Raw genomic sequence first — 27,203 nt, forward strand, 5'->3', positions numbered from 1 at the left:
CTCTCCTTTCGTAACAATTTTGCCAGCTTCCCTCTCTCTCTATCCTCCCATCTCCCCTCAAGTGACCACCTGATATAATTAGCTCACTCTTCATCAGCATCTCTCTCCCACCCGCTGACCAGTCCCTTTCATGTCTGATGAGTTGTCTTCGGGGATGGTTCCTGTCCTGTACCAACAGAAGGTCTGGGGAGTGTGGCCGCCGGGATTCCTCTAGTCTCAGTCAGACCATTAAGTATGGTCTTTTTATGAGAATTTGGGGTCTGCATCCCACTGATCTCCCGCTCCCTCAGGGGTTTTCTGTTGTGCTCCTTGTCAGGGCAGTCATCGATTGTGGCTGGGCACCAACTAGTTCTTCTGGTCTCAGGATGATGTAGGTCTCTGGTTCATGTGGCCCTTTCTGTCTCTTGGGCTCTTAGTTGTCCTGTGACCTTGGTGTTCTTCATTTTCCTTTGCTCCAGGTGGGTTGAGACCAATTGATGCATCTTAGATGGCCGCTTGTTAGCATTTAAGACAAATCAAACATTTTTAAGTAGTTTTTTTTTTAAGTACAGAATTACTTCTACTAAGGAATCCTTTGGCAACCAAGTTTCTTTTAACAATGTCAACCTGGGTGACCAGAAAGTGGGGTGGGTTTTTCTCCAATCCTGTGCTTTGTCAGATGGTTTGAGAGGTACATAGTTTCTCATAAAAGGGCTGACCAAAGCTAATTTTTTTTTAAATCACAATGGCCCTATGACCTCCGTGTGTTAACAAACTGAACCAAGACCATATGCAACCTCCAGGGCAAAGGAGAAGCATTTTCCTTATTCAAAGGGGAGACTCTGTAATAGCAATAAAGAAGGAGATATCCCCTTAGTTAGCAGTAAGGAACCTCTATTTTATATTTCCTTACTAGATTACTTGTACCACCAAAACCAACATTTTTATAACGAAACATGTCAATGAAAAACATCTCAGTGGTCATACTGTAATGGTCTGAATCTGTCATTCAGCATATAAACTTATGTCACGGTAGTTAAAACAACAAATTCAAGCAGGTTTGCAAATTAAATCCAAATTTTGTTGTACCAAAATTGTCACAAGTAAGTAAGTTTGCAGTGTTCTTCCAACACTGGTAATACCTAGTTCCGCCTCTCCTAATCCAGAATATTTCACACCTTATCTATAACTACACATCACATAAAAACAAAAATAAAGAATAGGCCAGCTATCACCTAAGGAAAATACACAAGACCAACTATTGTAAGTTTATATAAAAACCTAATATATCTATACATGTTTGCTTTTTCCAATTTCTTTCAAGTAATAATCAAGCAAATATATTTTACCTTACCCTACATTTATTAGGACATAATGTTAATCAGGGAAAAGGTCTAACACAGTACTTTTCTGTACTGTGTCAAAACCTTTATAAATGCATCCTATAAATTCTATTCCATTCTTCCAAAATCTAAAACAGGAAACTGTACTTTTTAAATACATTCTGACTCCAAATGTCCCGCAACATAGAAGTAAAACTCTATACTTTATTGTCTGACTATAACCTTTTTGCATTTCAATCTCAAGTTTAACTCCTCAATGCTACAAATGAGTGAGGGAAATAAACTGGTACAACTCCAGAGTACCTAGATAATGCCAGCAGAAATAAAGTTTCTGAATTCAGGGGGAAAAATAGCACTTCATACCAACTGCTTGCACAATGACCACTATTTTGAATATGAGTAAGAGATAACCCATATGAGAAGTTTTCAATTTCACTCCTAACTCCTGGGCCACAATCAGGATACAAACACACATTGCATTTCAATTTTTTTTTTTTTTTAGTGACTAATTTATTGTTGAGGGTTTAAAGTGAAAGTAGGAGATGGCAGTAAGAGGAGGAACTAGGAAAATGTTTTTACCCTACCCCTGACCCTTTCTAATTTAACAGCTTTAAAGAGAGGCTACAAAATATTACTTTAACTATCATCTTGTCTAACTCCAAAACAAGACAGGAAAAAAAAAGTAATACCAAACTACTATTTTAGATCAATTTCAAGGAAGAAGAAAGAAAGATGAAGGCTTGAAAAATTTTAGTATTAATTTCACACTTCTGGGAAATGACCTCAAAAACAATGTTATTCATCATATACATTGACAGGATCATATTCTCTTAACAGAATATGTCTATTTGTGTTTAAAGCAAAAAGTGGTAAGACACAGCTATCCAGGCACAATAAAAAAAAAAAAAACTGGATGCTAATAATGTATAGATTTATTAGTTACAGACCATATAACAAATACCATTTACCAATAGTGCTTCCCACTTTTTTTTAATAAATGACAAATATTAAAAGCCATACATAAATTTTTTCATATAGAAATTCGCTTTTGGAGAAGGTAATCTAAAAATGATAAGGATTTTTTCCAACTAGTCTAGTATATAAGATTTAATAACACGGATTCAAGGAAAGAACTGTTAAAATCAAATTACAAGTGTCTGAAATTAACGAAAGATAAAAATGATGAGTATCAAAGGATATTAATTTGAATTATATAAGGATCTTTTCTTCCTCTCCAAATTGTGGCTACCAAGAGAATGCTTAAAATGAACCAGAGAATACATACCTACATTTAGAGCAATGGTATTTCTGAAAGTACGATTCCAACTCCAACACAGAGCAGGCAAGTAGGTCCAAAAACCCCTGAAAACTATGTGTGAACGAGGTTACTTAATTTAGCTTAATACGGGCATACTTTGGTTTGTCAAACAGATGTGTGAGGCAAAACTGGAAATGATGGTTTTTTCACTGCCTTAATTATAATTTTAGACCTACAAGAAGTCTTACAGAGATTATCTAGTCCAATCCCCATATTTACAAATGAGGAAACTGAGGCTTAGTGAAATCAAGTTACATGGCTAGTTTAAGTTAGTAGCAAAGCCAGTGTTCCAACCTCGGTGTCCAAACTCCCAGACCTTGAAGAGCATTGTCAATGGAAAACCTGCTGCTCTCAGAATGAAATTTTAAAGAGTTCCCTTAAGAATGATCTTAAAATAATCATAAGGAGGTCATTTGAAGTACCCTGGTATGTGACGTACTAAAATTTTTATGAAGATGATTTATATGCCAAGTTTATATTACGCAATATTTTTTAGATCTAAAAGAAAAAAATTGACGATATGCTTTAAAAAGTTAGGTAAACAATGTAGCTTTTGAACAATAATTGTGTGAGTATTAACAATAGTAACCAAATGGTTTGGATTTTTAAGATTTAAATGAGTAAAAGTAATCTAGAGGCTTAACTGAGATACATACTACTACAGGAATCTACAGTTAATGCTGAGAGTTTCAATTACTTGCAAGAAAACTAGATTTTTACAGAAAATGTTTTGCTTAGTTATAAATCAATGACTTTTATGTACATAGGTAAAGAAAGAAAGAGAATCAAATGGACAAGTGTAAACAATGGGTAAACCTAGATAAAAGGTATGTGGGAATTTCTGATACTATTTTTAGGACATTCCTGTAAGTTCAAAATTATATCAAAATATGATACAAAAAATACAAACCATACCCTAAAAACAACTTAAAATACTACAGCTGAATGGAAACCCTGGTGGCACACTGGTTAAGAGCTACAGCTGCTAACCAAAAGGTCGGTGGTTCGAATCCACCAGGTGTTCCTTGGAAACCCTGTGGGGCAGTTCTACTGTGTCCTATAGGGTCACTAGGAGTCAGAATGGCTCAACAGCAACAGGTTTTATAACTGAATATACTCTATAAGTAAGAAATATTACAATAAATTAATATTAATTTTACATGGTTATCAAACTAAGAATCACTCACTTTTCTTAAGCAAGATAAATTAGCTAAAAACAAAGTATATTTCATTTTAAACAATTAGTATTAACACAGTGAACTGCCTTAACTAAGAAAAACATGTAGAGCTTCTAAAACCGACCTAGTAAATTTCTGAGAAGCACTTTTTGCTACCATTTTGTATCACTTTACCTACAGTTCATTGCTGTTGCAGTTCTGATAAGCGACACAATGTTTCTCATCAGGGTCTGTGATACACTCTACCTGGCCTCTACCTACTAAGTGCCAATAGGTACCCCCAGTAATCGTGACAACCAAAAAGTCCCCATGCATTTCCAAATTCGTTTCCCCCTATTAAGAATCACTAATTATATATTTGTTTTTAAAACTTTATATTCTAAAATCTAAATTTATCAAACATAAATAAGTCTTAAAATAACAAAAGGGAACTTGTTATACCTTACAAAAAGCAAAAAAAAAACCCACTGCCATCAAGCTGACTCTGACTCATAGCGACCCTTTACAAGGGGACTTTTTTCAAGACTCCTTTAAATGACCAGCAGATCAATACTTAAAATACAACTTAGCTTAATGTTTGTTTGTTTGTTTTACTTCTACCCAGTTACTCAGGCACACAGCAATTCCATAAAACAGGGTATATATCTAGGTAGTATACTGTCATAGTTTTAGCCCAATACTTAAGGAAATTTTTATGTTACTTCTTGAATGATTTTCCTAGTTAAGAAGATTCAGAGGAATCCTTATGCCACTATAGAGAGATTTAGTCACCTACGCAATGACGTATAACATTATTTGCCCTCGCGAATGTAAAAACAAATTATTCTTCATTTCACCATGAACTCTTAGTCTCAAGAATATGTTCCCAATCACAACCTAATAATGCCTAGAAATTATACTTCTTAAGTGAATGAAGATCTTTACTCCTATTCTATTAGAAAACCACAAACACACTACCTCCCAAATCACTCACTGCCACTTCTTTTCCCTCACTTAGATGAGAAACATTTCAAACACAGAAGTGACTTCAAAAAGCTCACTCCATTCTTTAGGCCAAAGGGCTTGATGAAACACTCCAACCCCATATGCAAATCACACCTGGACTGCCCAGTCAGGAGAAGAGAACTGACATCCAGAAACAGTCTCTTAGGAAACATCTCATGTAATTAGTTACGGAGCAAAACTTTTCCAAAGAGTGCAATAAAACACAGAAGCAAAGACTAAAATGTAAAATTTGAATAGATAGCTTTTTTTTAACTTAAAGCTTGGAATTAAGTGGTACCCCCAAATAGTCATTTTCCCCCCCCTTTGGTTTTTGGCACTTTGGGAGTTTGTTTTTTTAACATATTCCACCAAAATAATACTCTGGGAATTATATGGCACTGCCTTTGACACAAACTTTTCTGGTTATTATAATCTCCATTAAAGATCTAAGAGATCTATTTCAAATTACAGGCACAGTTTGAGTATAAGAACTTTATTTCGTCTCCAACACCATCTATAAAATGAAATGGATAAATCTGAGAACGAGAAAAATTGCACAATGCAAATACACAGAAAAAAGAAATTTTAAGTACTGAAAATCAAAAAGCTTTTGTTTACTGTAATAGAGTTAACAATCCACAATGGCATGCATAATATCATAGCAGCAGCAGATAATGCATCTTCCACAAAACATTCAGTCTCAGAATTTGACAGAACATTTGTCAGACCTAGAATAAAAACACAGAATGAAAACCATCTTGAAGCATGTAACAAATTCTCTAGCCCTTATAGTTGGGGCATCCCAACCAGTATGCCAAGAGCATGTGCGTAAAGGGTGTGCTAAGACACTGATTCCCTCAGCTTTCAGGGCAGTTGGGGGTGCGTGGCAGCCAGCTTGAGGAGGCAAAGCCCCTGGGCCAAGTGCCTCCAAGCCCCAAAGGGCTTCATCAGTTTATCCCAGGATGCTATACAAGTACTACCAGGTTCTTTGGTTTTTATGACATGGAAAGGGTTGGGAAATCCTGCAGAGATAATTCCACCCAAGACATACGAGTATCCAATTTTTATTTTAATCTCTAGGGAAATAATAAAATTTTATTTACCCAACTCTAGGTTTGAAAATCCTATCTAAACTTTAATGATTAAGCCATAAAAATAGGAAATGCTCACTTGGAAGTTAAATATTTCTTGAGGATTCCAGATAACTACCTAAATGTGATTAGGGTGAGTGCTTCCCAACTTCAAACTTTCAGAGCATACATTATCCCTTTCCTCCTTATCCCTCTCAAATTCTCTATAATCTGTAACTGGTATATCTAGATACTTCAGTTTACCTTCTTAAATATTACTTCCCAACATTTTGATCCCCTAAGGTCTCCTAAAAACACTCCGCAAGTATGGCACATTGCTCTTATGAAGTAGAATGGACCCCTAGAGCCAACAGCACACCCTAGGATAACTAGGTGGCTTTAAAAATCCCATAATATACATCAATATTCCACCCCAACGTCATCTTCAATTAAAAGAAATTAAGCAATGAGAAGAATCACCAAAGTATTTGTTGTAATTCTTGTAATTCTCAAGCTATTGCTTATTTATCTATAAGCTACAATCGAAACAAAGGCACTGTGTTTGTTAAACACTGCTTCAAAGTAAGTCTCCTAGCTGCTGCTATCTAGCCCCTTCCATATAACCAGGTATTCACCTTTAAATCCTTAAATATAGAAATTTTAGAGGTGTCACTGGCTATAGCATCCGATTGCTAAATACGTATTTCTATAAAACAAAGGCTATTTTTAAGTCAGATACACACACACACACACATATACATACATAAGTGTATCATGCTTCTCTGCCATTTTTTCAAAAACAGGAACTCTGATACTCAGTTCGTATGTTTTTGGAACCTTGCAATTTGCTATTATTTGCACCAGAAGATAGGCCACTATAACATGCCCTAATATATCATTACAGGGATCTACTCAAGAATGATTTATATTGCTAGAGAAAACTGTCAAATTGGCAAGAAAAAGTAATGTAACTCAAAATCTGTTTCAAAGGGAGTCTGAAAACTATGAACATACACTGTTTAAAGGCATATACTGTTTAAATACTATCTTAACAAACCCTTGTAATTTACATCTAACAAACTGTCTATTAGGCAAGTTTTTACAGAATAAAATCTTAAGTTGCTCCCCTAATTGAAATAAGTTATAGTTGGGGCATCCCACCCAGTATGCCAAGAGCATGTGTATAAAGCGTGTGCTAAGACACTGATTCCCTCAGCTTTCAGGGCAGTTGGGCGTGCCCCAACTCCTTAGAAGTGATCCAATAGAATGCAGAAATTATCAAACAATATCATTAATATCACTCAAGTAAAATTCTGCTGAAGATCATTAAAAAACAGCTGCAGCATACATCAATAGGGAACTGCCAGAAATTCAAGCCCAACAGAGAATGCCAGAAAAATGTTTGCCTGTATTTTATTGACTATGCAAAGGTATTCAACTATGTGGACCATAACAAACTACAGATAACACTGCAAACACTGGGAATTCTAAAATGCTTAATTGTGCTCATGTGGAACCTGTACACACAGCAAGGGGCAGTCATTCGAACAGAACAAGGGGATACTGCATGGTTTAAAATCTTGAAAGGTTATATCCTTTCACCATACTTATTCAATCTGTATGGTAAGCAAATAATTCAAGAAGCTGAACTGTATGAAGAAGAATGTGGCATGAGGATTAGAGGAAGACTCACTTACAGTCTGTGATATGCAAATGACACAACCTTGCTTGCTGAAAGCAAAGTGGTCTTGAAGCAATTATTGATGAAGATCAAAGACTACAGCCTTCAGTTATGTCTTAACATAGAGAAAACAAAAATTCTCACAACTGGACCAACAAGCAACATCATGATAGAAAGAGAAAGTATTTAAGTTGTCAAGGATTTCATTTTATTTGGATCCAAAATCAATGCCCATGGAAGCAGCAGTCAAGAAATCAACCAATATATTGCTTTTTTTTTTTTTTTTTTATTGCATTGGGCAAATCTGCTGCAAAAGACCTCTTTAAAGTGTCCAAAAGCAAAGATGTCACTTCAAAAAGTAAGGAGCGCTTGACCCAAGCCATGGTATTTTCAATCACCTCATATGCATGCAAAAGCTGAACAATGAATAAGGAAGACCAAAGAATTGATGCCTTTGAATTATGGTGTTGGTAAACAATTCTGAATATACCTTGGACTGCCAGAAGAATGAGCAAATCTGTCTTGGAAGAAGTACAACCAGAATGCTCCTTAGAAGCAAGGATGGCAAGACTACAACTCACATATTTTGCACATGTTATTAGGACGGACCAGTCCCTGGAGGACATCATGCTTGGTAAACTAGATGGGCAACAAAACAGATGAAGACACTCAACAAGATGGACTGACAGAACGGCTGCAACAATGGACTCAAACACAGCAATGATTGTGAGGATGGCGCAGGACCAGTCAGTGTTGCGTTCTGTTGTACACAGGGTCACTGTGAGTCGGAACTGACTCAAAGGCACCTAATAAAAACAACAATGATCCCTATAAGACAAAGTCCATGTTTCTTGGAATGCATATGACCTGAACCCTGATTTTGTCTCCTACAGTTTTATCTCTCACAATTCCCCCAACTTCTACACTCCAAAATGATCAACTACTTGGCAACACATATGGAGTCAGAGCTTCAGGCCTCTGCTCTCCCTGTTCGCCCTACTGGAAGACCTTATCCTGTACATTCAAGCACACAGACTTCTCACGGGAACAGCTCAAATTTCACCCAAAAATAATGCATGGAATAGCTATCACACACTAAGGACATTACTTACGAACATCTAAATTTATGCAATATTTATTAAGTACCAATTAAGCTCCAGGCACAGTGTTTGGCACTACTAATAAAACAGTCTTTGCCCTCAAGGAGCTTACAGATTAAAGAAAGAGAAGAAGCAAATAAGCAGGCGATTTTAATATAGTCTGTCAGGGTCTCTATGAGTCAGAATCAACTCGGCAGCAACAGGTCCTTTTTTTTTTTTGAAAAAAAAAAAAAAAACCTGACTATTTTGGAGAAGGAGTGGGGTGGGGGATCACCCAGCAAGGAGTGCATGAATGATAGAGAAACTTTAGGAGGAACTGCCTAGTGTTTATAGTGTTTGTGTTCTGGATACAAAAAAGAGGGTAAGCAATTAAAAGAGCTAATCCTGAAAATAAAACCAGAAGAGTAGTAAAAATTAAAAACCTTAATTGTGATGCTTAGAAGTTTAGACTTAGAATTATCCTAATATCAGTGGTTAAAGCCCTGAAAAGGTTAAACCAAACCAACTGCCATCGAGTCGATTCCAAGCCCTAGTGACCCTATAGGATAGAGTAGAACTGCCCCATAGGGTTTCCAGTGTTGTAATCTTTCTAGAAACAGATTGCCACATCTTTCTCCCATGGAGCAACTGGCGCGTTCGAACTGCTCACCTTTCGGCCAGTAGCAGAGGGCTTAACTACTGCACTACCACAGCTCTTCCAAATAGCTTAGCATGTTTATATTTGTGTTTTAAAAAAAAAAAATCACTTTAAAGCTGCCAGAATGACACTGTTCATTCTTCACAGCTCCCTCTCCTTTATAACAAACAAGTAGTAATAATAAATCTGTTCCCGTCCGGTCGATTCTGATTCCTAGGGAACTTACAAGACAGAACAAAGCTGCCCCATAGGGTTTCCAAGGATATAAATCTTTATGGAAGTAGACTGCCACACCAGCAGAGTGGCTGGTGGATCTGAACGCCAACCTTTTCGTTAGCAGCTGAGCACTTTAACCACTGTACCACCAAGGCTCCTTAATAAAAGATAAAATATAAAAACAAATCACTAAAATGATATAGCCATGCCCCAAAACATGTTAAACATGTCTATGGATCAGAAATCTAACAGAAACAAAGTGTGAGTCATGCTGATGCTACAAGGCCTACTGGGGTCTGGGTCTCAAAGCTGGAAAAGGCAGCAGAAAGTTTGATCCTGTGGGTCAACTGTAAAAAAAAATATTCGTATGAAGCAGGGTCAGTAAGCAGGCTCTTTGCTTAAAATCAGGGGCAGAGGCTGGGGCTGGGGTAGCACTCTTCCTTGATAATGCAACTGGACTGGAAAACACTTCTGCTAACTGTGCTGAAGCTACAACATACAGGAAGTTGCTGACCTGTTGCCAGCTGACTCAGTGACTGAGTCTGTATCTTCAACATTGCCATGAGGCTGCGGCTCTGACCCACTAACACAAGACCTGATTATCATCTGGGAACTCCAGAGTCAGGCAGAAACAACCACAAAACTGCTAGACCAGCAGGAGAAACCACCAAAAAAAAATTAAATAATAAAGAGAGGAGGGAGAAAAAAATACTTTCATCAGAATGTGCCTGCAAAATTATAGAATGTGACAAAAACGCCAACAATATCAACAATCACCACATAAATTTACTGTAGGCAAAATGAAAAAATAATCGTGATCAAAAAAAGACTTTTTAAAAACTAAGTATGTAAAAGATCCACAGAGATAAAGAAAAAAAATAGAAAAAAATTGTAAAATAAGCAGAAATGAAAAAAGAACTAGTGGATAAAAAAGGATCAGTTAAAAATCTTACATAGTAAAGGATAATCACTGAAATTAAAACATAAAAATACTTACATGGTTCAGGTATTATTAGTTACCTAACAAACCATATCTCCCCCTCTGCCTTCCTCCTAACAGGATTCTCATTTTTTTATGGGTAGCGCGGCTCAGCTGCTAACCAAAAGGCCAGCAGTCTGAATCCATCAGATGCTCCTTGGAAATCTTACAGGGCAGTTCTACTCTGTCCTACAGAGTCGCTATGAATCTGAATTGACTTGACAACAGGCAGTATATAAGACACAGTGTTAACCACTGAGATTCAAAAATGAAAGGTACAAGGTACCTATCCTCAAAAAATTTCCCATCTAGAACAGTACTGCTGACAAAACACTAACATTGCCAAGTACAATAAAATTTAGTTAATTTTCCAAGAATGTAAGAATTTTTTTAATTAGAATGCTTGACATTCCTTTCTTAATTTTCATGAACTCAGATTATCATGTTTACTAGTTAGCACTTCACATTAGAAAAACATTCTCACAAAATTTCATTTGAATCAACCTGAAATATCAAAAGCTGTTGGTTTCTTAATCTGAATTTGAACGCATCTAGCAACTATCCTCGTTTATTAGAAGTGTACCACTGAAAAGTCTCGAAAGTCAAAGACCATTTCTTGGAATATTATTCTTAGTAGAAAGCAAAGATTTCACAATAACATCAGCTTCACATCAGCTACCTGATGAATTACTTAAGCTGACAATGAGAAAAGCTTCTCTGCTCATATTAAGGTAAACAGAATTGATATGAATAATATGTAAAAACTTTTAACATTATATTCTAATAAGGAAATGCTCATGCCATCACAAAGTTTCCACAATCAGAAAATCTGTACTTGTGTAAAGTATATCAAAGCTGCCATAGGATTCTAGTTAGGGTAAAATTTCAATTCTTTTCTTGCCCTCTAAATGAAAACAGTGAACACAAAACAGTAAAATTCAATTCTCCTATTCACAAGAAGTTGATAGGATGGATGGAAAATATTACATATAACTATATACATTCCCTTACAACTGAGATGGTAAAATCTGTATCAAATTTGGTAAGTCTATAATATAACCTTGTTTCTTTGTCCCATCAAAGACTTTGATAAAAAGGTTTTTTTTCTTAAATGTAATACTAACCCATGTTATACAATGATTAAATTACACACACTAAAACCTCTGTTAATCATGAGCACCTGCAATTTTCCCTATCCATTTTTCTAGAGTCATTTTATCAATGGCTACCCAATAGAAAATTTTAGAAAACGGAACTAAATCAGCCAAGAAACTAATGACACAGATTTCCCTCATCACATCTAACTTCGTAGAATAAATCAAACATCAAAAAAGTATCTACTTGTTTTATTTAATAAAGACAAGTGCACAGTACTAGGATGAACCATAGATTACTCAATCTCTGATGAAGTGACATAATTCCAATGTGTCCAGCAACAAATTTTCTTTTTATTTTATTTAAGGACAATATTACAAACGCCCCCAAAACCCCTAAAATAAAAGAAAGAAGCACACTTACTCATGACTGGAAATGTCTCTGTATGTTGTCCAAATCAGATATTAAACCAAAATTTGCTGTCCAAGGTTTCTCAGAGGAATACATGTCCTAGTCAGAAAACAAAGAGAAAGAAATAGTATTTTCTAAAGATCAGTGTTTAAGATAAAGTTTTCTAAAAGGAAAGGAGGAAAATAATTAGTTTCAAAATATTTCTACCATCTCCAGGGGAACTCCTTGTTGTCACTGGTTAAAGATAAAAAAGTTGGTTACCAATTTTACTGTGATTCAGTTCACATTTTCTTTTTTCTGAAAGAAGTTATTTTAAAAGTAAATAATATGTATAAAGTAACCACAATACAGAAACTTACTAATGGATGTCCTTTCTGTTTGACTGAATATAAATGATTTATATAAGCCATCAAATAGAAATCACCGAATTTACTGCTCTAGACTTTTTTTTCTTCATTATTAAAGCAATATGGGCTTATTGTGCAAAAAAATGGAAAATTACAGTAAAGTACAAAGAAAATTTCTCTCATAACACAACACCCCTACCTCTACCTAATCATCTGGGGACATGTTCCCTTTCAAAGCATTTTTTTCTAAGTATCTTAAAAATATCCTTGATAAATACTACATAGTATAGAATTTTGTATTTGGTTGTTTTCACCTAATAGTAAAACTTAAAGTATCATCTTGCATTATTACAAACTTAATCCCTTGCTAAGGTTTACATTATAAATCTTCTCTTAAAATTACTAAATTAATGAAAATGAGCCACAAATGCTAATACTATATTTAAACATAACCATGGATGTACAAATGCCTCCCCAAATCTAAAATACATAATTTCATAGATAAGATCGTGTTTGATACAAAATATACACTTCTGCTACCACATATGTGGCTTCCTTTATAAACTGTTAAGCTGTTCCTCCTTGCAATCATAAGAAATGGTTACTTTATATTCTAAATCAGTTAAGAGCCTGATACTAAGAAGACTGCTTTTGAATTAAAGTAATGTCTGCCCCATCTATACCCTTTGTTCACATTACGTAATAAACGTGGGAAGTATAAATTTACAAAATGAACAAAGGTTGCATCAGCATTTGTATGCACAGCGTGGTTCACATACTGTAATTAACAGTGGCATACAATCATCCTGCTGCCGTGTAATCACCTGACTCCCCATCAGACATGCTTTCTTCTTTATCTGCAGAGTAGACACGAAATGATTTTCATTTCTAGATAAATCAACAATCCCAATGGAAATGAGAAGTTATATGGAAAATTGAAAACAACACATAACCCACCCGTTAGTTTTAGCATACATGATGAACGTTCCTCACAATAAATACACTTTCTTGATGGCGCTTGATTTAGTCTATTATATTTGTTTTCCCTCCTAGGAAAAAATGGAACATGATAACCTGGAGCATGCTGAAGGAAGACACGGAAAGGTAATCTCTTGTGAAAAATACACAAAGTAGACTAAACGTTCACAGATGACCCAAGTATGTATACTTGTAGAGTCTAGTCTCTTTGCCCAAGGACGTTTTTCTGTTAATGCTCATCTCAAGGTTTTTTTTAAATTCCTAAATGGTAACTCAAAGCACCTTGTGCTAATACTTATTCAAGGATTAAAGTTCTTAATATATTAAAATTTTTCTCAGCACTGAAGATAGCAACCCCAAAAACATTGAGATAATAAAACTTATAAGCACTGGATTTATAACCTTACCATCTGAAGTGGTAAATATACAGTTTAACAATTCACGAATACACCAACAATGAATGTTAAGATTAATGTAACATGTCATGAAGTAGTACTTAGAAACATATTTATAAATCAAAGTCACTTGTTCAAGATTCTTTGCTATACTAATCACAGCTTTAAAATATAGATCCTCCCACCTACTTCTGAAGTAGTCTACCAATTCTTTTAAGCAATACAGCAGCTCACTAGCACATACAACAAAATTTTCAGATTCCTTTTCTCCTCCCTTAAACACTATCCCCTCCCACTGGATAGACAGAAAAGAAAGAAAAACCTTACTTTCTGTTTTTCACACCATCCAAAATGGAAGAAGTAATTTGTCTTAAATCTATAATTTCATATACAAGGTACGTTAGAAATATTTACCAGTATTTCTGAAAAACCTTGTCTTTAGTCTCATTTTCCAGGAACCTGAGCCACTGCTATATATTCTTAGCATGAGAATACTCATGTTAACCTAAAATGGTTCTTTCAAGTGACTCCTTCAACTTTGGCGATAAAACCTGACATGCATGAATCATAAGGCGATAGCAGCCCTAAGGATAGCCAATCCTGACACAGACCTCAGGATCTAGTTAAAAAGAAAGCTCCATCTTATCTTTTCCTTTACTGCAGGTGCTAAGCATGGCCTAAAAATGATTTCTGTCACTTTTAGGGAGTTAAAGTCCCTGAAAGTATCTAAAAAGATATGACTTTTATAACACAGATAACAGCAGTCCTGATTTTAATTATTTTTAAATTTAAATTTAATAGAATTACAAACCACAACATCTGGTATCACATTCTATTGTTCTTAATACTCATATCCTTTCAGGAAGCCAAATTAACATTAACTTATTTCGTTGCACAATATCTTCTCCTACGAAAGAGCCACAATCGCCACCAAAAACTAACTCAATCTGTGTTTTTGACTCTCATCACAAACTATAATTTATAAGAATCAAACTTACCTATTATTCCAAAACCGTTAGTAAATCCTCATATAACAAATTATGACATGAAATCTAGACATTTTGTTAACAAGCATTAATGAGCAACTGCTAATTTCTAAAATATTTAATATTTATTTCTAATAAAGAAAAAGGAAGTGTCTACCTAAGAAACAGCATTTATTAGATTTTCTTGATCCCTACAATAAAATTAAATCCAGAAGCAAAACACTTAAAACACCGAATGTCAAAAGCCCTTTTCTAGTCCTCTAATACCACCATTTCCTATGACTTGTCAAGCTTGTTTGTTTTTTTCTATCCATTTTCAGGATATTTTTCTCTCTAAATACATATATATTCTTTATGTGCTCTCATATAAATAAAACATTGGTACACATAATGGCATGAAGAAGCTAAAGATGATATGTAAGATCTTATGCCACAGTTCTGTTTTATCTTTTTGCATCTTTTAATCCTTTCTAGAATACGGGGGTGGGGGGGGAACCGTATCCATTGCTGTCGAGTCAATTTCAACCCATTGTGACCTACAGGACAGAGCAGAACTGCCCCATAGGGTTTCCAAGGAGTGGCAGGTAGATTTGAACGGCTGATCTTTTGGTTAGCAGCTAAGCTCTTTAACCACTGTGCCACCAGGGCTCCAGAATACTAAGGAAAAATTAATTATTTAATTAATTCTCTCACAATTTTTAACTACATGGTGTCACTTTCTATTTGAAGAACTTCTATTATTCTTCTGTGAACTTTTCCATCTTTATCATTCAAGATAGTAAGTAGTTCTTCAACTAAAAATAAAACAGTCAAGGATTTTTTCCAGTATTTTTGTGTTCAAATGGCTTCAGAACCCTCTTGCTACATGACACCTAAAAATGTTTGGTAAAATACAAGAAACATTCTTAAGAAACTAAGAGAAATCCTCAGAGACCAAAAAATGAAGTAGAAGCACAAATACAGAGTGGTAAGTAGACAATGAAGTTGGCAACTGCCCTAGAAACATTTGACAATCTTCCATAACCAAGCTGTACTGTTCAATACTATAGCCACTATACACATATGGATACTTAAATTTAAATTAATTGAAATTAAATTAACTAAAAGTAAACCTCAATGAACAGGTTCAGTAGATTAGATACACTGATGAGAGAATTAAGGAATCAGATGAAAGATCTGAAATTATCCAGAATGTAACAAAGAGATGAAAATATAAAGGAAAATTGAGACATGGAAAATAGGCTTAAAACATCTTATATGTATACCTAATCAGAGTTTTAGAGATGAGGGAGATGCAATATGCAAAGAGAAAATGGCTGAGAATTTTCTTGAATTGGTGAAAAATACTAATACATATATTCAAGTTCAACAAATTCTAAAACATATAAATTACAAAGAAATTGACACCTAGATATATTGTAATAAAAAACCCAATGCCATCAAATCGATTCCAACTCATGGCAATCCTGTAGAACCAAGTAGAACTGCCTCATAGCATTTTCAAGGCTGTCAATCTTTATGCCACATCTTTCTCCCTCGGAGCAGCTGGAGGGTTCTAACCACCGACCTTTTAGTTAGCAGCCAAGTGCTTTAACTACTGTGCCACCAGGTGTTCTCCAACATATCATAATAGAACTCTAAAACACCAAAGACAGCAAATTCTTCACAGAAACCAGAAAAAAAGGTGGATTATTTACAAAGGAACAGTTAGACTTTACAGTTGATTCATCGACTACGACAATGGAAGTCAGAAGACAGTGGAATAGTATCTTCTAAGTGGTAAGAGGAAATAGCTGTTAAGCTATACTTGTATACACAACTCAGCTAAACATTTTTTTCAAGAAGCAAAACAAAGACAGTTTCAGACACAAACTGGAGAGATTTACTATAAACAGACCCTCATTAATGATGCTTCTAAGATTATAGTTCACAAAGATAGAAAACGATGCCAAAAGAAAGTTCTGAAATATAGGACAGAATAGTGAGAAAATATTAAACATAAGTAAATGTAAAGATCTTAGTTATCTAGTGCTGCTATAACCAAAATACCACAAGTGGATGGCTTTAACAAACAGAAATTTATTCTCTCATAATCTGGGAGGCTAGAAGTTTGAATTCAGGGTACCAGCTCCCAGGGAAGGCTTTCTTACTCTGTCATTTGTGGTGGAAAGTCCTTGTCATCAATCTTCCCCTAGCCTAGGAGCACCTCAGCACAGGGACCCCAGGTCCAAAAGATGTGCTTCACTTCCAGCTCTGCTTTCATGGTGGCGTGAGGTCCCACTCCTCTCTGCTCAATTCTCTTTTATATTTCAAAAGAGACTGACTGTAGACTGAGTCCCGCCTCATGAACAAAAGTGTCTCTAATCCTGACTCATTAACATCATAGAGGTTAAGGTTTACAACACATAGGATAATCACATCAGATTACAAAATGGTGGACAACCATACAATACTGGGAATTACGGCCTAGCCAAGTTGACACACTTTTTTTTTTTTTTAATTTTTATTGTGCTTTAACTGAAAGTTTACAAAACAAATCAGTCTCTCATACAAAAATTTATATACATCTTGCTATATTCTCCTAGTTGCTCTCCCCCTAATAAGACAGCACACTCCTCCTGTCCACCCTCTATTTCCATGTTCATTCAGCCAGCTTCTGTCCCCCTCTGCCCTCTCATCTCCCCTCCAAACAGGAGCGTCCCACATAGTCTCATGTGTCTACTTCATCCAAGAAGTTCACTCCTCATCAGTTTTATTTTCTTATAGTCCAGTCTAATCCCTGTCTGAAGAGTTGGCTTTGGGAATGGTTCCTGTCTTGGGCTAACAAAAAGTCTGGGGACCATGATCTCCAGGGTCCTTCTAGTCTCAGTCAGACCATTAAGTCTGGTCTTTTTACGAGAATTTGAGGTCTGCATCCCACTGCTCTCCTGCTCCATCAGGGATTCTCTGTTATGTTCCCTGTCAGGGCAGTCATCAGTTGTAGAAGGCACCGTCTAATTCCTCTGGTCTCAGGCTGACATAGTCTCTGATTTATGATGACACACATTTCTGAAGGACACAGTTCAACCCATAACAGTAAACAAACGCTAGAGGTACAATTTCTAAGTTGAAGAATTACAAAAAGAATTTAAACTACTGAACAAAAACAACATATAAAACCTAAAAGCAAACAGAACCAAACCCAGTGCCGTTGAGTCGATTCCGACTCACAGCAACCCTACAGGACAGGGTAGAACTGCCCCATAGTTTTCACCACCCATCTGTCAATTTGTCGAACTGTGGTAGCTTACATGTTGCTGTGATGCTAGAAGCTAGGCCACCGGTATTTCAAATACCAGCGGGGTCACTCATGGTGGACAGATTTTCACAGAGCTTCCAGACTAACACAGTTTAGGCCTGGTGAATTCTGAAGGTTAGCCACAACAGAACATTTCTGGGTCACAACAGAACATTTCTGGGTCACAACAGAACATTTCTGGGTCACAACAGAACACTGTCCGACTTGCTTGCTTTGAGGAAATCAGTCGCTAGCGGAGAACATCATGTTTAGCAAAATAGAGGCGAGGGAGACCCTTGGTGAGGTGGATTGGCACAACAGCCACAACTATGGACTAGAACATGCTAGTGATCTTAAGGATGACATAGGACAAGGCGACATCTTGTCCTGTTGTACATGAAGTCACCATGAGTTGGAGTCTGCTCAACGGCAGCTATCTATCCTTACCTATGTATGTTTAGACATATATGCAAATGTGTCAGAATAGACTTGGCAGCTAACAACAATGAAACTATAAAGAAAAGCAAGGAAATGTTAGACCCCAAATTAAAGCTGATGGTTTCCTCAAGGCAGTAGTAGGACAGGAGTAGGGAAATGTAATGATCAGGTAAGGTATTGGTAATGTTCTATTCCTTCAGCTGGGGGAAGGGACAATATGGACATGAATACAAAGAAGTCTTTAGGTAACATTATTACATATAGTCTTTTGTACGAATGTAATATTTTATAGCATTTTAATGTGAAAAGCAAAATTTTCCAATAAAATTCAGAAATGTAATGGTTGTAAGTAAAATCAGTAAATCCATATGACCACAAGTATAAAGGAGTTAAATGTACCTACAATCTTCAAGCCATAATTAAGAGAGAGACAGAATTGTAGTGAGTCAATTATTTCTTAAAAGACAAATGCAAATGATAGCTAGTTCCCCTACAAATTGCAAAATATCTTTTATGTGAAAGACTGATGATTATACATTATCCACGTGTAGAAGCAGCTGGCCTACCCAAAGAGTTGTATCATGCATGCTGTCTGATCTCAGCTGTCTAATCACTAAAGATTCTGACCTCACCTTCACAGTTGTGCAATTCAAGCTCATTTTCTTGCAGAAATTCCTAGGCCCTACTTTTCAAAATTGCTATTTGTTAAAATACCACTCTAAAAAAAGGGCTTTAAAATTTTTCCTTCACTGAAGCATTATACATAACAGAAAAAATATATATAAACAACTTAAATGTCCAATAATAAGAGACTGATTAAATGAATTGTTCATATACATGTAATGGACTCTCACGCATCAATTAAAAATGCATCAAAGAAATTTAATGACAGTGAATGAGTGAAAGAATGAATGCTCTGCAATGTGCTTGACATAGCTTTATCACAGAGAAATATCTGCTGCTAACCAAAAGGTCGGTGGTTCGAACCCACCAGCCACTCCATGGCAGAAGGATGTGGCAGTCTGCTTCCGTAAATATTCACAGCCTTCAAAACCCTAGTGAGCAGCTCTACTCTGCACCATAAGGTTGTTATGAGTCGGGAATCAATTCAATGGCAGTGGGTTTGGTTTTTTTGGTTTTAGTATCAGAAGTGATTTCTCAACCAATTAAAATTTTTTCCCAAAGGTTCATAAACCAATACTTAAATGATTAATGTTCAGTTTCAAAATTCATAGCAGACAGAAAATATATAAATTTATTATTCATTCGATAAATATTGAATGGCCAGCTACTATGAGCCAGACAGTGTTATGGGCACTGTAGACACAGTCATGAAGAAAACAAAGAACTTACCCTCATAGAACCTATATCAGAGTAATTCTAGAACTTTCTTTTCTTAATTCATATTCGCAGTCCCTTAGTTCAAAAATATATGTTCAGAGCAGATTCTACCAAGTAATGTCTTCTCATTCCTGATAAAGAATAACCTCAGTTAATATTAAAGTCACTATTCGTTCACACAGAAGGTCCTACCAGTGTACTTTCACAATTTTTGGGCTTTCTAAAAATGAATGCTCTTTCTGCAATTAGTACGCCTGAAATACAACGCTAAATTCCCACAGCTATAAGTATTTTCCTAGCTCATGAGAAGGAAAGCAAAGCTTCCGTCATTGCTATAGCGAAAGGAGGTTTGTTTATCTTGTTCACTAAATCAACAAAGTACTTCCTGTTAATAAGATCAAAGAACGAGATGGGCCTAATAGCAAAATAAGAGATCGTTTGTTTTCTTCGGTTTGTTTACACATGTATGTTAATGAAGCATGAGATAAGACGGAGGTCAAATTTCCCCTTCTACAGGTAGAATTTACATTAGGCTTCCAGGAGGACTTATCGAATTCTAACGACTTTACACCTGTCAACATGTCAACTTCTAGGTATTCAGGAAAACAAATGTCTTTTCTAAGTCTTAAAGTTAAGTTCTAAGTATTTAAGGAAACAAATGCCCTTTCCAAGTCTTCTTTAACTTATCTCAGTTATAAAGGCACAAGCCTTTCTAAAGTGGCTTTTAACTTGTTCACATGTCATACTAGTAAATTCTACCAAACATTTAAAGAAATGATACCAATTCTCTACAAACTGTTCAAAAAAATAGAAGCAGAGTGAACACTTCCTAACTCATTCTATGAAGCCAGGAATACCTTAATACTGAAACCTGACAAAAACATAACAAAAATCACAGACCAGTCTCTCTCATGACCATGCCACTACACATCTATTAAACCAGCTGCCATTGAGTCAGTTCTGATTCATGTGGGCAAGAGTAAAACTGTGTTCGAGAGGGTTTTCACTGGCCAATTTTTAGGAGGTATATCACCAGGCCTTTCTTCTGAGGCACCTCTGGGTGCACTCAAACCTCCAATCCAACCTTTCAGCTAGCAGCCAAGTACATTAACCACCTGCACCACCCAGGGACTCCACACACCTATTAAAAAAAAAAAAAAAAAAGAAAGGCTAAAACCCAAACCACTGACAACTCCAAATGCTTAAGAGGTCGTGGAGCAACAAAGTCTCTCATTCATTGCTGATGGGGAATGCAAAATGGTACCGCCACTTTGGAAGACAGTTTGTCACAAAGCTAAGCATAGTTGTACCATACAACCCAGCACTTGTGCTCCTAGGAATTTACCCAAAGGAGCTGACAACTTATATCTACACAAAAACCTGTACTTAGATGTTTTTAGCAGTTCTATTCAAAACTGTCAAAAATTGGAAGCAACGCAGATGTTCTTCAACAGGTGAATGGATAAACTGTAGAATATTTTCAGCAATAAAAAGAAGTTAACTCTCAAGCCATGAAAAACATGGAGGAACTTTAAATGCGTATTGCTAAATGAAAGAAGCCAGCAGAAAAGACTACATACTGTATGATTCCAACCATATGATATTCTGGAAATGGCAAAGCAAAACTATTAAAAAAAAACTATAGAGACAGTAAAAAGGTCAGTGGTTGCCTGAGGTTGGCAGTGGGAGCAGAGAGGGAATAAAATGAATAATTCACAAAGCACAGGGCATTTTTAGGATACTGCAACTATTCTGTGTGATACTATAATGATCAATACACGACATTATGCATTTGTCAAAACCCATAGAGCTGTACAACACAAAGAATGAATTTTAATGTAAACTATGGACTTGTTAGTAGTAATGAATCAATATTAGGTCATTGATCATAACAAATGTACCACACCAATGCATGATGTTAGTAATAGGAAAAACTGGGCAGAAGGAGAGGATGTATATGGGAACTCTCTGTACTTCTGCTCAATTTTTCTGTAAAATAAAACTGCTCTAAAAAATAGTCTGTTAACTGCATTGTACACATAAAAATTGTTGAAGTGCAAATGTTTCTTCATGATAAAATTTTTAAACATAGACTATCACTTTTTTAAACTAAAAAAAAGGCACAGCAGATTTGCAAAACAACTACACTGAAATTCTAGAAATGAAAAACACAGTAACACAATTAAGAATCCAGAGAAAACATTTAACAGCAGATCAGACAGAGATGAAGACTAACTTAGTAAATTGGAAGACAGGTCAGAAAAAAATATCCAAAACAAAAAGAGAGACAGAGACAAAAGAACAGATCTAATACTATATAATTGAAGTCACAGAAAGACTAAGCAAGGGAATGGAGAAGAAGCAGTATGTAAAGAGATGATGGCTGAGAACTTTCCGAAATTCATGAAAGATATCAAGTCACAACATCAAAAAACCCTACATACCCAAAAAGAATAAGAAAAAATAAATCAACTGAAACCCAAAGACAAAAAGAATATCGTAAAAATAGCCCAAAAAAGAAACAGATTAACAACAAAAATAAACTGTAGCTGGCTTTTCAGTAGAAACAAGGAAGACAAAATATAGAATAATCTCTCCAAAGTAGTAAAAGACACATACACACACACCCCAGTCTAGAATTCTACCAGGCAAAATATACCTTTCAAGAATGTGGGTGTCACTCCTAGGAATATTAAAAAAAAAAAAAAAAAATTTTTTTTTTTTTTTTTTAGAGAAATAAGATCCATCACATGAATAGACATATGCACACCCATGTTCATCACAGCATTATTATCTGTGAAACATCTCACAACATGGATGAATCTGGAGGGCATTATGCTGGGTAAAATAAATCAATCGCAAAAGAACAAATATTGTATATATGAGACCACTATTACAGAAACTCATGAAAACGTTTACACACAAAAATAAACAATCTTTGATGGTTACGAGGGGGTGAGGGGAGGGAAAAAACACTAAATACACAATAGGTAAGTAGCAATTTTGGTGAAGGGTAAGACAGTACACAATACTGGGGAAGCCAGTACAACTTCACCAAAGCAAACTCATGGAAGCTCCGTAGACATAGCCAAACTCCCTGAGGTACTGAATTACTGGGCTGAGGCCTGGGGACCATGGTCTCAGGGAACACCTAGCTCGACTGGCATAACATAGTTTATAAAGAAAATGTTGTATATCCTACTTTGGTGAGTAGCCTTATCTTAAAAGCTTGCGAGCAGCCATCTAAGATACTCCACTGGTATAACCCCATCTGGAGCAAGAGATCATGAAGAAAACCAAAGACACAAGGGAAAGATTAGTCCAAAGGACTAAGGGAAAACTACCACAGCCTCCACTGGACTAAGCCCAGCACACCTAGATGGTGCCTGGCTACCACCATCAACTGCTCTGACAGGGATCACAATAGACAGGTCTGGTCAGAGCTGGAGAAAAATGTAGAACAAAATTCTAACTCACAAAAAAAAAAAAAAAAAGACCAGACTTACTGGTCTGACAGAGACTGGAGAAACCCCAAGATTATGGCCCCCAAACTCCCTTTTAACTCAGTACTGACAGCACTCCTAATGTTCACCCCTCAGCCAAAGATCAGACAGGCCCATAAAACAAAATGAGGCTAAATCGCACATTAGCCCAGGTCAAGGACAAGAAGGCAGGAGGGGGACAGGAAAGTTGGTGATGGGGAACCAAAGATCGAGAAAGGGAAAGGGTTGACATGTCATGGGGCTGGCAACCAATGTCACAAAACAGTATGTGTATAAACTGTTTAATGAGAAAATGATTTGCTCTGTAAAACTTCACCTAAAAGAATTTTTTTTGAAGTGGGTAAAATAAAGACATTCTTAGACAAAGAAAAAGTTAAAAAATCTGTCAATACTAGATCCACTTTAAAGAAAATACTAAAGGGTATTTTTCAAGCAGAAGGAAAACGGTCCTAGATAGAAGGTCAGTGATATAGGAAGGAATTAATGAAAATAATGCAGTAAATCTAGTGGAAAAACAATACTATAAAGCAACAGAAATTAGTCTTGTACAGTTGAAAATATATATGTATCTAAAGACATGACAACTAAAGAAAAAATGAAATTAATTTTTTAAAAGGCCTCGCACTGCCTCAAAAAAGGGTAAAGTCCTAATTAATATCGCACTTTGATAAGTCAAGAATACATATAGGAATTTCTTAGGTAAATACTAAATGAATAGTAAAATATATATGTGTGTGTGTATACACACACACACATATCCCAAGATAATAAAACGGGAAAAAAAATGAAATAATTGTCCTTAAAAACCAATCCAAAACAAAGCTAGAAAGAGAAAAGGGACCACAGAACAGATGGAGCAAATATGTACTTTTTTAAATTAATTTTTAAACATTTGTTTATAAATAATTATTATGTTCCAATTCATTATTTGTGATAATAGGCTCAGAGAAACACACAGAAACACCTAATTGCCCATCTCCCCCCACCCTAAACACACACATATACACCCCTAACCTTTATAGATTTTTTTCCATTGTAAGTAGCTTTTCAAAACCCTGGTGGCATAGTGGTTAAGTGCTACAGCCGCTAACCAAAAGGGTGGCAATTCCAATCCGCCAGGCACTCCTTGGAAACTCTATGGGGCAGTTCTACTCTGTCCTATAAAACCCACTGCCATAGGGTTGCTATAAGTCAGAATTGACTCAGTGGCAATGGATTTGGTAATGCGTTTTTTGTTATCATAGTCATGCTAACAAATACTTAACTGTCCAAAAACAGAATGAAAAGAAATAGGAACAAAAATCCTTGAGAGCTGTCATGGATTGAATTGTGTCCCCCCAAAATATGTGTCAACTTGGCCAGTTCATGATTCCCCAGTATTGTGTGACTGTCTACCACTCTGTCACCTGATGTGATTTTCCTATGTGTTGGAAATCCTACCTCTATGATGTTAATGAGGTGGAATTAGTGGCAGTTATGGTAATGAGGCAGGACTCAATCTACAAGATTAGATTTTATCTCAAGCCAATCTCTTTTGAGATATAAAAGAAAGAAGTGAGCAGAGAAACATGGGGACCTCATACCACTAAGAAACAAGTGCCAGGAGAATAGCACCTCCTTTGGACCCAGGATCCCTGTGCTGAGAAGTTCCTCAACTGGAGAGACTGATGACAAGGACCTTCTCCCAGAGTCAACAGAGAGAGAAAGCCTCCCCCTGGGGAGCTGGCACCCTAAATTTGGACTTCCGGCTTCCTAGACTGTGAGAGAATAAATTTGTTTGTTAAAGCCTTTCACTTGTGGTATTTCTCTTATAGCAGCACTAGATAACCGAGACAAGAGCCTACGGGCTTTATAAATATTATATTAATTCTATAATAAAATATTAATTTGTGAACACTAATCTACATAATATTACTATGAAATTAATACATTGAGAAGCTTAAAATTAATATCCCTTCGTTTATTTCATAAAAAATCTTACCCTAACATTTAACACATTTGCTAGTTTAGTAAAAGGAAAACTCCAGTATAAAACTGCTCATAACTTTTTCTACATTTATATCAATGTCAGCAAGACACAGCTGCAAAGTGTGCATCAAAGAGTAATTAAAGAATTTCTTTAGAGGCAAAAACTCTCAAGCAAGCAAAAGATGCAATCCCAGAATTACTCTTAAACTTTCTTTAAGCAAATGAAACTACCTGCCATTTATTAAACATCTGTTTTTACAGTGGACTGCTACTACAGTTTTGTGAAGACTGGCATCCAACAGTTCGAACCCACCAGCTGCTCCATGAAAGAAGGATGCAGCAGTCCACATCGGTAAAGATTTACGGCCTTGGAAACCCTACAGGGTAGTTCTGCTCTATCCTATAGGGTCGCTGTGAGTTGGAATTGACTTGATGATAACAGGTTTGTTCAAAGGAAAAATGTAATCAAAATTAAATTAAAATACTATATTAAAGAAATCAAGGAACCTTTTAACATTTCATTTCAATTTTACACATATAGAAACTAACAAATAAACCAACCAAAGTTCTAAAAGTAAATGCCAAAGTGAACAGCTATTTCCAGGTCTCCTGTGGCTAAGCAAACCAGGCTGACTCCCCTTCTGTAATGGCTAGAATAAAACTGAGTCACTTCATTCAGATGACTCGAGTATGATAATAGTCTTTTCTATATAGCACTGATTGATTATGTGCCTCGTATCAAACTAAAGGTGCCCTGGTGGCAAAGTGGTTAAGAGCTATAACCAAAAGGAATGTGGTTTGATTCCACCAGCTGCTCCTTGGAAACCCTATGGGGCAGTTTTACTCTGTCCAATAGGGCCGCTACGGGTTGGAACTGACTCCACGGCAACAAGTTTGGTTTTGGAGGAAACTAAGTAATATACAATCATTCTTACTCGATTTTCACAACAATCTCTTCAGGGACTGTGAACATGCTCTTCTCTCATCCTGAAAGTTTCCCACTCCTCCAATTCTCCTTGTCATCTACTACATCCTCCTCATCCTTCATGTCTTGCCTTACAAGTCAGTTCCTCAGAGAAGCTTGCCCTGACTCTCCCAAAACCAAGCTAGGTTCTCTAGTTATAGATATTATAGTTCCCTTTACTCTCCTCCAAAGGACTTATCCTACCTGTTGCTGAAAACAGGTGGAGCCCTGCTGGTGGAGTGGTTAAGAGCTACGGCTGCTAACCAAAAGATCAGCAGTTTGAATCCACCAGGCACTCCTGGGAAACCTTATGGGGCAGTTCTACTCTGTCCTATAGGGTTGCTATGACTCGGGATCAACTTGACAATAACGGGGTTTGTTTTTTTTTTTTTTTTTTTAACACAAGCTCCTGGGGTACACTGACAGCACTCGAGAAATACTTGAAGAAACAAATTAATGAATGCATGATTCTCTTCCATTTTAAAAAGACACAGGCTTTAAAAGGTTAAGTAATTTACATGAGGTGACACTGCCAGGAAATGGCACAGGCCAGTTGAGAATCCAAGTCTTTTTGACCAACTCCCATGCTCTTTATCACTGTACAATATTTAAGTGCACTAGAAGTCAAATTTCTTTCAAATTAATATTTTTGTATTGACTTGTACTGTAAAAATGGAAGACACCTTCCAAAAAGAAAAAAAAAAAAGTCTCTAAATATAATTAAATCACATCCCAGAATGTAAAATGAAGGGGCCAACTATAACTTTCTGATAATTAATGGTCTGAGTGTTGTTAATGACAATACTACTATACTAGCTACAAAGTAAGAATGCTTAAAGTGAAACGGCAAATATAAGCCAAAAAATGCAATCACCGTCCCTTTCACTGGATCTGAAGTAGCAGTTCCCTAAGTTTTACTGTTTTGGCTAGGTGTTCTGCCAGCTTCAGACATTTCTAGCACTTTTTAACCAAAGTAATTTTGTTTGTTTTCAATTGCTACTAGTTTGAACAGACT

At 36.1% G+C, this 27,203-nt stretch overlaps 1 protein-coding gene across 5 annotated transcripts in view; it reads right to left on the bottom strand.

The window, feature by feature from the left end:
- USP6NL (USP6 N-terminal like) overlaps nucleotides 1-27,203 on the bottom strand; it is a 189,213-nt gene that overhangs the window by 159,833 nt on the left and 2,177 nt on the right. For 2 of the 5 annotated variants that reach the window (XM_064284849.1, XM_064284852.1), the window contains exons 1-2: nucleotides 13,296-20,887; nucleotides 12,004-12,090 (exon numbers count right to left, since the gene is read on the bottom strand). In XM_064284849.1, the coding sequence (XP_064140919.1) occupies nucleotides 12,004-12,007 (4 nt within the window). In that variant the 5' untranslated portion in view covers nucleotides 12,008-12,090; nucleotides 13,296-20,887. Of the gene's footprint in view, nucleotides 1-12,003; nucleotides 12,091-13,295; nucleotides 20,888-27,203 lie in introns of those variants that run through there. The other 3 variants (XM_064284851.1, XM_023548922.2, XM_064284850.1) reach the window with 2 other exon arrangements.

This window comes from Loxodonta africana, chromosome 4 (assembly GCF_030014295.1).
Source record: "Loxodonta africana isolate mLoxAfr1 chromosome 4, mLoxAfr1.hap2, whole genome shotgun sequence".
Lineage (NCBI taxonomy): Eukaryota > Metazoa > Chordata > Mammalia > Proboscidea > Elephantidae > Loxodonta > Loxodonta africana.